The sequence below is a fragment of the Pipistrellus kuhlii genome, unplaced genomic scaffold, assembly GCF_014108245.1.
Source record: "Pipistrellus kuhlii isolate mPipKuh1 unplaced genomic scaffold, mPipKuh1.p scaffold_m20_p_3, whole genome shotgun sequence".
Taxonomy (NCBI): domain Eukaryota; kingdom Metazoa; phylum Chordata; class Mammalia; order Chiroptera; family Vespertilionidae; genus Pipistrellus; species Pipistrellus kuhlii.
In genome coordinates, this window is record NW_023425529.1 from 29,967,057 (window position 1) to 29,983,967 (window position 16,911).

Below are 16,911 nucleotides of genomic sequence, written 5' to 3' on the forward strand. Positions count from 1 at the left end.
CAAAATAAAGGCATTATGGAGTTTCTTTACCTAAGACTTGTTTTAGAGATCAGAATTAAAGGACATAAATGAAAGCCAAAAGGAATTTTAAAACAGTTGCCTAAAAGATGTGTATAAAATGAAGGTATGATTTGGTATTAGCACGTCCAAGAGTTGGTATGTTAGAAAGGACATCAATATGACTTTGAGTACGAAAAGGAGAGAGAGGTATGTTGTATTTCATTGGATGAAAATACTGAATGAAAAGCAAAGTAGATAAAACTGAATTTTTAGATCAGGTTTGAAGCATACATGAGTGTATTGAAATGTTCTATTTTTAGAGACTCAGAGTTAGGAAAACTTAGCTGCAGAAATAGGATTGAAGAAGGAACATGTGAAGAGGTGGTAGATTAGGATCATCAGTCCTGTAGTAATAGTACAGTGCAGATATCAGCAGGGGCAGTAATCTTACCTAATAATAGACAAATATGTAAATTGACCATACTTCCATCACTCCCATAGCAATCAGAGTGAGCATGCAAATTAACCCAACAAAGATGGAAGTTAATTTGCATGTGTACCTGGGTCTTGGGAACATATTCGGCACCCAGGTTACTCCAAGCAAGCCATCGGAGGGGCAAGGGCCGAGCCTGCGATGGGAGGGAAGGGGGGGAAAAATATCAATGGAAACATATCCTCAGGTGAGGATTAAAAAAAGAAATGTCATATCCTATGAAAGACACATCTTGAAAATTCCTAAAGAAAGTTGTCATTTTTCATGATGAAGGGACTAGAGTCCAGGTTGATAAAAATAACTTGATGACTGGCAGTGGCTGCAGCAGCGAAGTGATGGGGCTGGCACTTTCCCCTGATTAGCCCAGTTGCCCCCATTGGGAGCAGGCCTAAGCCATCAGTAGGACAACTCCTGAGGGCTCCCAGCATGTGAGAGGGGGCAGGCTGGGCTGAGGGACCTCTCCCTAGTGCACGAATTTCATGCACCAGGCCCCTAGTGATTTATAATTTAAAAAAAAAGCATAATATTCTAATTAGACCAGACATCCTTCAAGCCGCTTCGAGGGAAGCCTGGGTTCCAGTTTCCTGCAGGAGGCCAGAGGGAAGCAAGCCTGGGTCTCAGGTGCCAGAGGGAAGCCAGTGTGGCAGCTTGCAAAGGGAAGGCCTACTCTTGCATGAATTTTGTGCAATGGGCTTCTAATGTGTAATAAAGAGTTTGACCTTTCCTGAAGGTCTGGCCTCTCCCTGTAGCTTCTGGGAGGTAATCTATGCCTTACCTCATAGAAGTGTCTCTGTTTAAAGCTGAGCTGCTCACAATGAATTTTAGGGTGGGGCTGGCCACACCTGATAGCTTTGGCAAGTCAGAAAAACTTATCATGTTATTTTGGGTGGGTGCTTTGAGTCATCTGGTAAATCAGTGCACCTGGCAACTGAGATCAACCACAGGTAATCAGTCAATCATACCTATGCAATGGAGCCTCAATAAAAACTAAAACAAGACTTGGGCAAGCTTTCCTGGTTGGCAATACTTTGGACATGTCAGATACTGGAATGGGGAGAGGGGTCCATTCTGCCTCCAGGGGTAGAGGACACCAGAAGCTGTGAGTTGTTTTTTTTTTATGGTTTGCTTTTGTTTTTAAATTATTGTTTAAGGTATTACATGAGTCTTCTTCCCTCACTACCTCTCCCCTGCCACCTCCTCCCCCAAGCACAAGCCCTCCCCACTACTGTCTGTGTTCATTGGTTTTGCTCATGTGCATGCATACAAGTCCTTTGGTTGATCTCTCATCCCCTCACCCCCTGCCTTCCCTCATAGATTGTACAGTCTGTTCAATGCTTCTGTGTATCTGGTTTTATTTTTGTTCCTATGTTGCTTATTCCACAAATGAGTGAGGTCATGTGACATTTATCTTTCTCTGGCTTATTTCGCTTAGCATAATGCTCTCCATCTCCATCCATGTTGTTGCAAATGGTAAGAACTCCTTTTTTATCGAAGCGTAGTTTTCTATTGTGTACGTGTACCACACTTTTCTAATCCACTCGCCTGCTGATGGGCACTTAGGATATTTCCAAATCTTAGCTATTGTAAATTGTGCTACTATGAACATAAGGGTGCATATATCCTTTCTGATTGGTGTTTCTGTTTTCTTGGGATACATTCCTAGAAGTGGGATTACTAGGTCAAATGGCAGTTCCATTTTTAATTTTTTGAGGAAATGCCATACCGTTCTCCACAGTGCCTGCACCAGTCTGCATTCCCACCAGCAGTGCAAAAAGGTTCCTTTTTCTCCGCATCCTCTCCAGCACTTGATTTGTTGATGATAATCATTCTGACAGGTTTGAGATGATACCTCATTGTTTTGATTTGCATCTCTTGGATGATTAGTGATTGAGCATGTTTTCATATGTCGCTCGGCCTTCAGTATGTCTTTTTGAAAATTGTCTATTTAGGTCCTTTGTCTATTTTTTGATTGGATTATTTATCTTCCTTTTGTTGTATGAGTTCCCTGTAAATTTTGGAGATTAAACCCTTATCGGAGATAACCTTGGCAAATATGTTGTTTTGTTGATGGCTTCTTTAGCTTTTTATTTTGATGTAGTCCCATTTGTTTATTTTCTCCCTAGTTTCCATTGCCCTACGAGCAGTATCAGTAAAGATATTGCTATGACATGTGTCTGCTATTTTGCTGCCTATGGAGTCTTCTAAGATTTTTATGATTTCCCATCTTACTTTAAGTCCTTTATTTGTTTTGAATTTATTTTTGTGTATGGTATAGTTTCATTTTTTTTGCAAGTATCTGTCCAATTTTCCCAACACCATTTATTGAAGAGTCTGTCTTGACTCCATTGTATGTTCTTGCCTCTTTTACTAAATATTAATTGAGCATAATGACTTTGGTTGATCTCTAGGGAAGCTGTGAGTTTTGATCCTTTCTGGACTTCATTTTATGAGCTTCTCCCTTAGCTGATTTTAATCTGTATATTTGCCCTGTAATAAACCACAATTGTGAGTATGACAGCTCTCATTGAGTTCTGTGAATTCTATTAAGTTATTGAACCTGAGGGTGGTTTGGGAACCCCTTCCCTATGCGGAATTTAGAGTTGGTGTCAGAAGTGAGGGTGGTCTTGTACAGGACTGTGACCTTTAACCTTTGCAGTTTGGCTAACTGACCTGAAGGCTCTTGGACTGAGGCTTGACCCTAAGATGGCAAACTCTTAGAGCTGTAAAATTAATACAAAGCTGCCTCTAAAGGTAACAGCTGAAATACCTAGTGTTATGCTTTGTATCTGAGTAAACTATACAATAAGGGATGTAAACTAGAATTCCCAAGCTTTATTCAACAGAAGTTAATGTAAAACTCAAAAGATCTCCATGCCATAATTATTGAAAGGCATGTTATCTTTAGAAAATGAAGATGGATTAGGATTGAGAAGAATGGAGCATAGAAAACTGTAAAAATCAGGAAGCATTTACTCAAACCAATTTAAGATTTTATTAATGTGCAACAATAATTTGACGTTGATGGTAGACAAATAAGATATAACAGTATTTTTTTCTCCCTGTATCCCATGCTTGTTAGGAAAATGGAGGCTTTTAGTCTAACAGTGATTTCAAGCATGGACTTTTTGGGAACAGATTTTCTGTTAAGTCCTGACTACACTATTTACCAGCTGTGTGACTTTAGGCAAAATACTTAGTCTCTTTTCTCCTCAGTTTCCTCATCTGTGTAATGGGATAACATTAGTATAATGGTTAATAATAGTATACCCAACTTAGAATTATGAGGATTCAGGTAGTTAATACATGTATAGCTTTTAGAGCCAGATCTCTCACACAATGCTAAATAACTGCAGACGTCAGAATTTTAGAAAACTGACAAAGAATACACTATTCAAAAAAAAAGTAAATCATAAAAAAGCAGTTCTATTAATCAAGCATTAGCGTGGTTTTTTGTTTTTTTTTTTTAGACATTGGTAGTGGAGGGCACATCCTATGCAATTACTTTTTAAACAAACTGCCCTTGTCTTACAGAAAACTAAAAATGATACTCTTGAAATCTTATAATCTCTTACAACTTTTACTATTAGGAGTTCTCCCTCAGAATGTTATATTTTTTCCCTTTGCCTGGATCCTGACTTTCTCTGTCCTGGTTTATACTGGCTCTGCTTCTTTCGACAGCATCCTGATATCAGGATGACTAAACAGCAGCAAAGAAAGAGGACAGAGGTACAAAGGGTCACAGGAACCAGCCATGTCTTTGAAATCACAGATGTCCCATCCGGTATCTTGTCTTCATTCTCAGATGTGTGGTTCCTGCTGTTGTACCCTTTGGTTTTGTTCAGGAACTGCTTGCTGCTGTTGAGTCGGGATGGAATGGGTATATGAGAAAGTTTTGTGTCTATGGGCACAAAGAAAGGAGAAATAGTCTTGTTATCTGGATTGCTGATGAAATTAGCACTGCGTGACACCTTATTTATTTTTGTGGCAATGGAACCATTCAGGGACATGAATCTTGCCCAAGAATCTGTGGTTAATTCCTCAGAATACCTGGTACTGGTTGCGTTAACCAACTCTTGATGTGTGGTTAATGATGGAGCTTCTATTGATGGTAGCATTTGATTTATCATGGTGGTTTGTTGTTTATCTAAATTTGTAGCTTTTAGATTTCTTAGTTTGTCCCATCTATCAGATGAAGAACGGGTATTTAGATATGTGGGAGGTGGTTGTCCAAAAACCAGCAAATCTGGATCTATACCTGAAAGATAAATAAGGCATTATTCATGTTATTTTTATTTTAAAAGAAAGGACCATATTCCTGGCTGGTATGGCTTAGTGGTTGAGCTTCAACCCAGGAAGCAAGAGGTGACCAGTTTGATTCCCTATGAGGGCACATGCCTAGTTGCTGGCTCGATCACAGCAGGGGTGTGTGCAGGAGGCAGCTGATGGATGATATTCCTCTCGCATCGATGTTTCTATCTCCCTCCTTTTCCCTCCTCTTTCTGTAAAAATCAATAAAAACTTTTTTTTTTTTTAAAGAAAGGACCATAAAATACAGTTTGGGGAAGTCTCAGGTTTTGCTGGTATGAGTTATTGAACTAAGATAATTGCTTACTTCTGAAAGGCTTAGAAACATACTTGCCATATTTGAATTTATCTTAACTTTCCAGAGCATTTCCTGTTATAAACAGATATGGCTATATCATGGAGAGTACTTCCTGTCTGCCAGTGCTTTGGGGCAACAATGCTGAGTGTTAGTGCAAGAGCTACAAAAACAGTAACCATTTGAGAAACAGAGCACTTTTAAGAAACAAAGTAGGTCCTGACAACGACATAGCTCAGTGGTTGAGTATTGATCCATGAGCCAGGAGGTCACAGTTCAATTCCCAGTCAGGTCACATGCCTATTTGGGAGCTCCATCCTTAATAGGGGGCGTGCAGGAGGCAGCCCATCAATGATTCTCTCTTATCATTGATGTTTCTAACTTTCTCTCTGAAATCAATAAAAACATTTTTATTTTTTTTTTAAATAGGCCCTAAGCAGTGTAACTATATTCAAATCATGGGCAAAACCTACATTTCATCCCTTTCCAGTGCCTGAGGGTCCTGATTTTGTCTTCAGTATTTTTTTCCTATTTTGTAAACTAACTCCTTTTCTTCTGACTTCAGACCAGTGTAAATATTGCTTTGACTTTAAAAGGGAAGAAAAAACTCTGAGCAACTTTCCAATAGTTCCTGATAGCAATCTCCTTCTCTGTACCCCTCTTGTCTCTTTTCCCCCCCTCTCCCTCCCCTTCCCCAAAGATTCCTATATTCATTGCCTTCATTTCTGACTTTAGTTTTTGCCACCTTGCTTCTATCCTAATTATTCTGGCAAAATTATGCTTCTGAGGTTATCAGTAGTTTCTCATGTCCTCATCACCTGTGTCTCATTGCTTTGGCTTCCCTCCTGTCCTTGATATTGCTGGCCACTCTTTTTAAAAAAATTCTTCCATGAGTTTCAGGAGCGTGCCTGCCTCTCATTTTCCCCTCTTCCCCCCCATTCTTTTGCTGATTCTTTTCTTGGCCCCAACTGGTGGTACAATTTTCATAACCTTTAGTTCTTGGTCTTGCACTGTATTTTCTCTTCATCTCGTACCCATTCCAGCAGGACTGTTCTCATCAACTGTCACCAGTGCAATGATAGCACTGGAACCCACATGCCAGTTTCCTCTCTCTCCTGAGTTCTCACCTCATTTCTCCTGTGTCTACTGCATCTCTGCACGTTCCCAAAACCAGCGTCATTTTGTCTGCCTCTGTCTGACACAGTAGCATCTTCATTCTAGCATCACTCCTGGTGGAATCTGCCAGCCAAGTGATTCCTCTCTTCCTATATCGAAAAAGTAACTAATGCTCTCCAATTCCTCCTTCTCAACATGCTGGTCGCCATCCCTCCTCGTCATTGCACCTCCCATGACCTTGTCTGGATCCACAGCCTCCCTGACTGCATTGTCTAACCTGCATTCTGCATAGTTTTCCTAGGCTCAGAGCACCAGACACCTCTTTAATGACGGCATTTTATCACTAAGTACCTTTTCTAATCCTACTCTGCCCACCTCCCTTCCGTTACCTGGCCTACCCTACCTCCCCCTTATTGTCCGTGCAGCCCCAAACGTGCCCTGTGGTAGCCCACCAGGGTTCTTACTCCCCAGGGTGTGATGCAGAACTCCTTGTCCTGGCTCTTCCTTGAAGTTTCTCAATTACCTAGCTTGCTTTAGTCTCCCCTTCTTTTGAGCCTTTGTACTTATAAGACTTGTTGCACCAACTAGATTTTAAAAATTTAATTTAATGGGTGACATTCGTCAGCCTGATCATATACAACTAGATTTTTAAGGAGCTTGAAGGCAGATACATGCTGCAGTCTTCTGCAATGTTGAGCACAGCCTGCACATCGATAAATTACCTCCTTTGTATTTTGGTGATAAAAACCTTTTCTTTTTTATGTTCATTAATTTGCACCTGAGATGGTTATATACATAGACAAAGGACCCTTAACATTTTTTCCCCCTAAAATAAAATATGCATTGTGACCAATGATATGTTAATATATGTAAGCCTTGGTGCACTTGTTGCCCCTGACATCCGCCTTGGTAGAGTCCGTGTATGCAGTGTCAGCAGACCCCAGAACTGCCGTTTAGCTTCTTTCATTTCTAGTGGTTCCCTCAGCCACGGCGGTAGAAATGCCTGCCTATGTTGGCTCCTGGTGAGGGCTCGTGTGATCAGTGAAATACGATGTTAACCTCTTGTTCAATCACTTGATTTGTTATCACCTGGGATTAACTCTTCATTGCTGAACTTGTCATTGCTGAACTTGTCAAACTAAAGGGAATTTTCTTTTTAGTTTTCAATCCGGGATGCTAAAAACCTGTCTTGAGTGTCCAGAGCTCACTGAAAAAATAATGATTTAGGGATTTCTTTGTGGCTGTTGCCAGCCAGTTTCTATTTTGCGTGCTTCTACTAGGATATTACCAATATTCCTCAAAATACAAACAGAATATAGATCATTACCTTCCGTCACATTATATAAAATGGCACTGGTTCCAGGCTCCAATATGCAGCTTTCCAGCGTTGGGCAGTGGATATGGAGGCAGTTGACATTGTCGTGCATAGGATCGTGGTAGAAGACAGCCAAGTTACAGGCAACTGGAAAGGAACAGGAAAAGTACCTTTGCAATGGTCCTGGCTTCTGCCCCTTTGATGAGCTCTGAGAACATATTTCTTTCAAGAACATCGGATTCACATGTGAACTATAATAATCGTCCTTTTAAAAGAAAACACCTGCTGATTTCTTCTAAGTCATCTTTCATATATTCCCTCACACACGGGATCACCTAGAATTCTTTCCCAACCTCATGAAAAATTCAATTGGCTGCAGAAACCTCTGAGGAGATTATATATATATATATATATATATATATTTATATGTATATATTCAGATTTCTAGGCGCAATAACCCTCTCGGAATGCTAAAGTACTGGAGTTCACCAGAGAAAGAAATAGGAAAATGAAGTGACAACTACTGCATCAGAAGAGGAATAACAGAAAGGGCAAAGATAGTAATGACTACATTACTGGGAGGGGCCAGATGGCGGGAAGGCAGCTTGCCTTGACCCTGACTTGACTGCAGGTGTGCTCTGGCCCTATGGTGCAAAAGCACATCCAATGAACAGCACAATCTGTGTCCTTCGGGAGCAGAAAGAGAAGGATGTCAGCATTTGGATTTTAGCAAGTTCCCTTATGTTCAGAGGTAAATGGATGCCATGAGAAAATGCTGAGAAGGTACTGCTCGCGCCCCCCCCCCCCCCCTCCCCCGCCCCATGAAGGTGCTGGAATTAGAAGCATCTCTTAGGAGTGCATTACTTGCTCATCTTGTCTCCCTTTTTCTAAGTAAGATTACTCCTTAAAATACATGATGTTTTTGCTGGAAAACCTAAAGTTATATTTGTTGAATGCAGATCTTCAGTCTGTCCTCCCTAACGTGCAACACGTATTATATTTTCCCTGCTGCTGTGGATTGGAAACATTTGATGGGGAATATCCACTGGCCAAAAGGTATCATCTTCTCTAATAAAATAAGATTACAGAGCCACGGTGTACTATGACCAGACCTCAGCAATGCCGAGAGCTGCTGTGGAATTGCTGTTGCTGAACCTGTACTCCTGAGTAAGGTTATCTGTGGGAGGTGCCTGCCCCCGTTACTTCTGGGACACCCATGTTTCTGCACTCTGTACCTTTCCAGTAGGAGGAAGAATGGGACGAAAATCAGTGTTTGGTTCTACGACTAGAGTGTCAACCTGTAGATTGAAGGATCCAGGGTTCGATTCCAGTTAATGGCACATGCCCGGGGTTGTGGACTATCACCAGTAGGGAACATGCAAGAATCTCTCTGTCCTCCCTTCCTTTCTGAAGTCAATAAAAATATATTTTAAAATAAGTCATTAATACATTGCTAATGCATTATAGATTACAAACACATTCCCTAAGGCTGTGCTGTAAAGCCTAAAGGAAAGGAATAAAAAATGTCTAACTTTAGACGTTAAATTTCTGATAGGAAAATGGATGCTGTAAGGAACAGTTTGTACATCTTCATGTACGTTTGGGAGTCCCCTCTGAGCAGGTTCGCTATTCAGGATTGTGGTGTTTTTAAGTTGTGGCTTCCAGCTGGAAACTGGGAGATGTGTGTGTGCCCTTTCTTCTGGAGAAAGGCAATCACAACTTGGGAGCCACAGGATGCTTCCTGGAACTCGACTGGATGCTTGTAGTGTCCTGAGGCCACGGCTGCCCTCGTGTTCAGAGGTAAATTAATGCCAGGAGAAAATGCAGAGAAGGTATGCCCTCTCCCACAGCCTGTCAGTGACAGTGTCGGGAGTTAGAAGACTCTCTAAGGTGAAAATCTGGGTGCTAGCCAGTTTGGCTGAGTGGATAGAGCATTGGCCTATGGACATAAAGGTCCTGGGTTTGATTCTGGTCAAGGGCACAAGCCTGGATTATGGGCTTGATCCCCAGTAGGGGGTGTGCAGGAGGCAGGAGGCAGCCAATCAGTTACTCTCTTTCATCATTGATGTTTCTATCTCTCCCTCTTCCTTCATCTCTGAAATAAGTAAATATATATATATATATATATATATATATATATATATATATATATCAAAGTGGCATAGGAGGGGATACCTATATTTAAAAAAAAACTGGGTTGGCTATCTTTTCAAAATATTTCCCTTTAATAAGTTAATTTCTCTCCTCTGTGCCTGATTAACCTCTGAGGGCTTAGCCTGTGACAGCATCACATACTGCAGTCTTTTGACAGTTTTTATTATTTTTTTATTTTTTGACAGTTAGTTTAGATTCTCCAAGTAACACTAATTTGCATCCCCAAAATCTTACATGCATAATTGAATAGGAGGCATTGGCAATTAATAAGTCAGAATCAAATCATGGAAAGAAAGTGTGGAGCAGCCAAGAGAAATAATTTAAAATGGTGTGTTGCTTTGTTGCTTCTTTCTAAGTAGCTTTAACATCTTGGAAGAATGAAAAATAAATGGAAGATGTCTTTAGAAAATTGTAACTTAATGCCGAAGCCGGTATGGCTCAGTGGTTCGATTCCGGTCAAGAGCATGTACCTTGGTTGCGGGCACATCCCCCTTAGGGGGTGTGCAAGAGGCAGCTGGTCGATGTTTCTCTCTCATCGGGATTTCTAGCTCTCTATCTCTCTCCCTTTCTCTCTGTTAAAATATATTAAAAAAGAAAAAAGAAAAGAAAATTGTAACTTAAAATTCTGTAACAATGAACATTTTCCTAAGTACAGGCTTGGGCATGTTCTATGGATGATGTTAAACCCTAATTCTGGATTGCAGACAAAACATATCTGTTAGGATATTTTGAAAATTAATCTCTCTCTTCTTTCTTCCCTTTCTTTTTGTTTTTCTATTTGACATATATCTCCCTATTTGTTTCAAAATATGAATCCAATCTAAATTCCTGCTTAATACAGCCCACATTTGGTCAACACAAGCAAACACATTTAAAACACATTTAAACTGATACCAATATCACCAAAAGAATTTTCAAAAGAAAATTATTATAAATATTTGTGACATTAAATATAGGAATATTGTTAGTAGACACTTGGAGAAATATTTTCATTTAGCACTTTAGTGAAGGAAGAGGATTCTGTCACTTGTAGATGCCATAGCATTTGGGGTCATGGCTAGATTTGTAAAGCAAGCCTACACTGTCCCAAATGACAGTCTCCATGTATCTCCGTCCCCCCTCCTCTCCCTCATCTCGGGGCATCTTACCTAGCTGTCTTCAACTGTTCACTGGACCCTCTGCCCAGGACTCCTTACTTAGGTCTTCATTTTGGAAGTTTCCTCTTAATTTTGTTCAGGTATCTCATTGACACTTACCATCCTTCCTCAGACAGCAGCTCCTGCTGCATTTCTGGCCAGTGCTTTCAGAATAATACCTCAAGAACTGAGCGCCCATCTTCTGAGACTCCTCCAGGTCGACTAGGAGGCCCGGGTAGCGACGGATCCAGCAGTCCCTGTAAAAAATAGTGGGTGAGCAGAGGGCGTCTGAAGTCCACCCCATGCTTAGGAGCAAGATCAGGGCTGCTGCCACCACCGCCACCTGCATTTCCCTGGTAAGGAGGTTCGGCAGGAAGTCTGACGTCCAGGCAGAAGCTGGAGCTGACCATCAGGGTTTAGGGCGGTTTCTGGACTTCGGGGCTGTTGCTAAGGAATAGCTTCCTTGGAACTCTTCTGGAGGGTCACGTTCGAGAAAAACGAGGCTGTTCTTTGACTGCATATTGATTTTTCTTTCGTTTCTTCCCAGTTGAATCCCAGGTGAACAGTTGATGTGCTGGTGTTAAATTCCGAACACTTTTCAGGCCATTTCAATACTTTGTCCTTTAGCCCCTTAAAGACGTGAGTTCTCTCCTCTTTTTTTCTCCTTTCTCTGAAAGTGAATCACCACAAACACCTTTTACTAAGTAAATATAAAGGCAAGTGGAAAGCCTAGCCAAGTGCCTTTCTGAGGACAACAATAGTTTAGTCATTTGACGTCAGATAAAGGAGGGATCCATTTCACCAGAAACAAGACATCATTTTGTAAGGAACTTGTGTGACTACAGACTTCCCCCCTCCCAATTATCTCTTATTTCTCTGGTATAAAATTTTTGTTTTTATTAAAATAAAAAAAAGGAAGAAACCTTGAAAGTATATGAAAGCTGAAAATAAAATTAAAGTTTTTAATTTTGCTGTGATTTTGAAACTAGGGCTTTTTTTTTTTTTTTTTTTTTTTCCAAGGCCAGACAAAAGCTTTCTTAAAGGAACACTACAAAGATTCTGCAAAATGAACAGCCTCATAATTTAGATAGGAGACAACACCCATTAAGGTGTATATTGTCCAATCAAAAATAAAAGTTGTAATTCACAATGAAGATTGTGAAGACTTTCATGTTGGGGGTTGTCCGATCTGCTTTCTGATATTCACGTTTGGAAGTTATAAAGTAGCTTTCTTGGTGAAGCCGATTCATAAAGACCCAGTGTCTCCGATTGAAGCAGAGAGGTTGCAAAGAATGTGCATTAGGAAAATGGTAAAGTGTTTTTAAATTTATAAATATTAGTAAAAGTACTTCCAGGGCAATGCTAAACATTGAAGATAGTGAAAATAGCCTCTTACTTTCATAAAGACTGTATGTTTTATGTCCCATGATATTCAAAATGACATTAGTTCAAAGCATAAAACTGTTGCTTTTTTTGTATCCATTTTACACAGAGCATCAGTGGTAATCTGATTCGAGCATAAAGAACTACTCCTTTTTTATTCAAGTAAACTTTTCCTATCCTGGGATCTATATTTCTTCCCTACTTTTTTTGCACAATGACTCAATTCACTGACTTGACACAAAAATGTCAACATTCTTTGAACTTTCATCTCACCACCTGTTTCCTAATAATACCCTATCACATCTTTAGAGTTTTAGAAACGTAAATATTAATAATTATTCAAAAGACTGAATAATTTTAAAAACAAAACATTTGCCATAGCTGGTTTGGTTTAGTGGCTAGAGCATCAGCCTGCAGACAGAAGGGTCTCAGGTTCGATTCTGGTCAAGGGCACATTCCTCAGTTGCATGCTTGATCCCCAGCCTTGGCTGGGACTCATGTGGGAGGTAACCAATTGATATATCTTTTTCACATCGATGTTTCTTTCTGTCTCTCCTCCTCCCTTTCACTCTTTCTAAAAAACCAATAGAAAAATATCCTAGGGTGAGGATGAACAACAACAACAACAAAAAAAACCATTTACTTTCTTCCAAGCAATAATTACATTATATATTAACTCTTAACCTGCATAAGCCACATAAAATACACTAAAAATGATATGTATACTTTATTCTAATGAATTCATAGAAAGCAAGTTTCAGTTGCTTACCTATAAAAAATCTAACTGATCCATCTGTTCCACAAGGGGAGAGAAGACAAACTCCCTAATGGCAAAGGAGCAGATGAACAAAAAAAGTACCCCTGTTTTTTTATGAGCGTGCATAATTATGTTTAGTTCATGCTATTCTAATTAGTTCATGCCCTGGGAACATAAACCAGAAAGACTACTTTCTAACCTCGTAACCTCCACATCTTTCATCACATCAAATGTGGTTCCTTTTGTGTGATTTAATTCCTTAACGTTCTCATGTTTCCTGCAGGGATAATGGAACAATCCACAATTGTTCAATCCTTTTGCTATCGAATGATGTTCAAGTGAAGGTCAAAGTTGCATTTTGGAAGGGGACAGTGAGGGTGGGGTGGGAAGAGGACATATGTAATACCTTCAACAATAACTAATTTTTTTTTAATCTACAAATTCCAATGTAAAAGCATGCTTCACAATTTTGTAAACATTCTTTTGGTGATTGCATAAATATTGAGTCTTGGAATGAGTAACTTCTTAAAGCCCAGCATTTTGAAAAGGGGAGCTGGCGCATGATCTGCAGGGCACAGGAGGGGTTACACAAGGGCACAGAGATGGGGCCCAGCCACGTCTAATCTGAAACGTGCCCGTGTGAGATGAGATTACAGAAATCAGAAAGCAGCTACAACTCTGAATAAAACATTGAAAAAGAGCTTTAAAATACCCAGGGTCTTTGCATTATTGCCATGCGTGATATATTATACTTCTTTCCAAGTGGGTACTCTTGAGAGAGATTCAAAAATTAGACTTCTGCCCTAACAGCCACTCATCTTTCCCAAGCGCCTGGTTCAATAGCTCTGGTGTGGGAAGCAGAGTTCTTATTTTTATAAGTATGTGCCCCAGGTGATTTCCTAAGATGTTTGAAAAGCACACTGATATAGGTGATTGAAATAAAAGGAAGTTTTGTCTCTGTGTAGATGTTCAGCCTAGTTTATATAGCGCCATTTTCCTAGTAAGAACTGTGGTATACTTTAAATTGTTCCATATGCTTTAAGAAAGGAAAAGTTGACTTTGCTTGTTAAAACAAATTAAAAAGTTGTCCTAGCCCTAGCTGGTTTGCCTTAGTGGATAGAACATCGGCCTGCGGACCCAAGGGTCCTGGGTTCGATTCCTATAAAGGGCATATACTTCAGTTGCAGTCTCCTCCCTGGCCAGGGTCTTGGTCAGAGCAAGTGCAGGAGGCAACCAATTGATGTGTTTCTGTCACATCGATATTTTTCTCTGTCTTTCCCTCTCTCTTCCACTCTAAAATATAACAGAAAAATATTCTCAAGTGAGGATAAAAATTTTTTTTCTAGGAATATTGGAGGGATTGAAATATAAAGTTAATTTTTAAGTGGTAGTGAAGTAATAGCACAGGTTTACTAAATTCAAAAGACGTTTGAAAAACAGTCAATATTTCATCCTTATTTAAAAAGATGCTAATTGTATATTTACTAACCATTTTCATTTCATCACTTGATAAAATTGATGCAAATTATTTTATTTTAATTTTATTTTTTTAAATAAATCTTTATTGCTCAGATTATTACACTTGTTTCTCCTCCCCCCCGCCCCCCATAGCTCCCTTCCACCAGGTTCCTGCCACACCCTCTGCCCTTACCTCCCCCCCCCTCCATTGTTCTCATCCATAGGTTATATGATTTTAATCCAGTCTCTTTCTGCACCCCACACTCCTTTCCCCCTGATAATTATCAATCCACTCCCTTTCTTTGCCCCTGATTCTATTATATTCACCAGTTTATTCTCATCTTCAGATTTTTTTTTTTTTTTTTTTTTTTGCCAATGCAAAAACTAAACCACATACATGTTATTTTCAAAACTTGAATGTCAAGAGCAAAACTCTGGCTATTAAATAATAACAACAATGCCAATGCAAAACAACAAAATGAGAAATCAGAATTATGGACATATTAATATTTTTAGCTACTAAATGAGTCTCTTTTGTTGCTGGTGTAGATTTACTCAGAGTCCTTGGACTTGCTGCACAAGACTTCGCAGAAGACTGAAAGCTAACAGATGCTAGCATGAGCAGGAACATGATTAAAGAAGTAGCTTCCACTTCAGTCTTTAATTTCTTCAGATGACTCCATGTTGGCACTTCAGTCCCTTGCATAGCCTTCAGTTTTCTTCTACTTTGCTGTCATCTGGGCAACTCTCAGTCCTTTTGGGTGAAGGGACACATTGTGATGACGGACATAACACTCTGGTACCCGAATTGGCTGCACTGCTTCTTCTTTCCTTTCATTTTGAACCCAGGGTTCGACTCCACAACACTCCATGCCTGGTTGCTCCAGGTCTGGCTGCTGCTCCTGGCCTGGCTGCTCCAGGCCTGGATGCTCTGGGCCTGGCTACTGCTGATGCAAATTATTTTAAAGAAATAGGGTCTGAGAAATATAAATATCATTAATTTTCTTAAAGTGTTTCGCTTTTATTAAATTGCTACATAATCATTTAAAATAACCAAACCATATAGAAAAATATAAAAAGAAATAAAAACTACTCAAGATCTTATAATCTTAACATTTTGAAAAATCCTTCTAGACATCTCTAAAAAAAACAGATGCATTTACACCATTTTGCATGAATGGATTCATACTAGTTTAGAACCTGAATTTTGTGTGTGTGTTTTTTAATCCCCACATGGGATATGTTTTTACTGATTTTTAAAGAGGGAGAGAGAGAAAAACATTAATGTGAGAAAGAAGCATTCATTGGTTGCCTCCTGTATGCGCCCAACTCAGGATTGAACCCACAACCTAGATATCTTCTCTGACTGGGATTTGAACCCACAACCTTTTGGTATATGGCCAACTGAGCCACCTGGCCAGTGCTAGAACCTGTTTGTTTGCTTTTTAAATACAGTATCAATTTATATTTTTCAGTGTCTCTAAAGGAAGATGTCTACATCAAAAGTTGTAATAGCTCTATGATATTTCATTGTATGTGTGAAAATTAGCTCTGTACCTCAGCTTCCTCAGCTCTGAAAGAGTATAAAAATAGTATTGCAGTCTATGTAAAGCCCAACAGTGCCTGGCACTATTATATGTAACTAGAGAACCAGCACACGAAATCGCCCCCCCACCCCCCATGATGCTTGCTACCATTCACTGCTGGATATTCATTGCCACTCAGTGCCTGCCACTGCTCAGCAGTCCCCAGTCCCACCCTGCTGCCACCCTCCCCAATTCGCCATGGTTCCCCATTTGCCATGCTGTGATTGGGGAGGTACTAGGAGGTGGTCAATGCACCTCATGGCGACTGGTCGAATGGTCATTCCAGTCATTACTCTTATGGTCCTGGGCTTTTATTATATAGGATAACATTCAGTAAATGTTAGCAGCAATTATTATACATTGTTTTCCAATTTTTTTTTATTGCTAAAGCAAAATTAAGACAAACATCTTGCCGAAACCGGTTTGGCTCAGTGGATAGAGCATCAGCCTGTGGACTGAAAGGTCCCAGGTTCGATTTCTGGTCAAGGGCATATTCCTTGGTTGCGGGCATATCCCCAAGTAGGGGGTGTGCAAGAGGCAGCTGATTAATGACTCTCTCTCATGGATGTTCCTAACTCTCTATCCCTCTCTGTAAAAAAATCAATAAAATATATTAAAAAAAGATAAACATCTTGTACTTACATTTTCCCCCCTTCTAGGTTAAAAGGCATGTTTTCTATAAATTCTTAAAGAAGTAGCCTAACTCTGTTTGACCATTATTTTAGTCTCCTGTACAAAAGATGGTGATATAAAGGGCTCGAAGTGAATCATAGCTACTACAAAGGCCTGTCTTTGTTATTCAACGATCGGTCAATAACAGATCTATAAAATTATGCCTTCAGGTATATATAAGCAATACTTTTATGAAGCTTAGAAATAATATTTTACAAGCTTTGTAAATAAGAGAGTTTAT

The 16,911-nt window shown here is 39.7% G+C and overlaps 1 protein-coding gene across 2 annotated transcripts; it reads right to left on the reverse strand.

The window, feature by feature from the left end:
- Window positions 1-3,461: 3,461 nt before the first annotated feature.
- On the reverse strand, window positions 3,462-11,749 carry MANSC4 (MANSC domain containing 4). 2 transcript variants are annotated; one of them, XM_036454999.2, is made up of 4 exons: window positions 10,935-11,749; window positions 7,537-7,671; window positions 4,541-4,748; window positions 4,254-4,391 (listed from the first exon to the last, which is right to left on the reverse strand). In XM_036454999.2, exons 1-4 carry the CDS (start codon window positions 11,161-11,163, stop codon window positions 4,292-4,294), a joined length of 672 nt encoding a protein of 223 aa, XP_036310892.1. In that variant the 5' UTR covers window positions 11,164-11,749; the 3' UTR covers window positions 4,254-4,291. The 2 variants fall into 2 exon arrangements, with proteins under 2 accessions (XP_036310889.1, XP_036310892.1); XM_036454996.2 differs by having other exon boundaries at window positions 3,462-4,748.
- Between the last annotated feature and the right edge of the window lie 5,162 nt (window positions 11,750-16,911).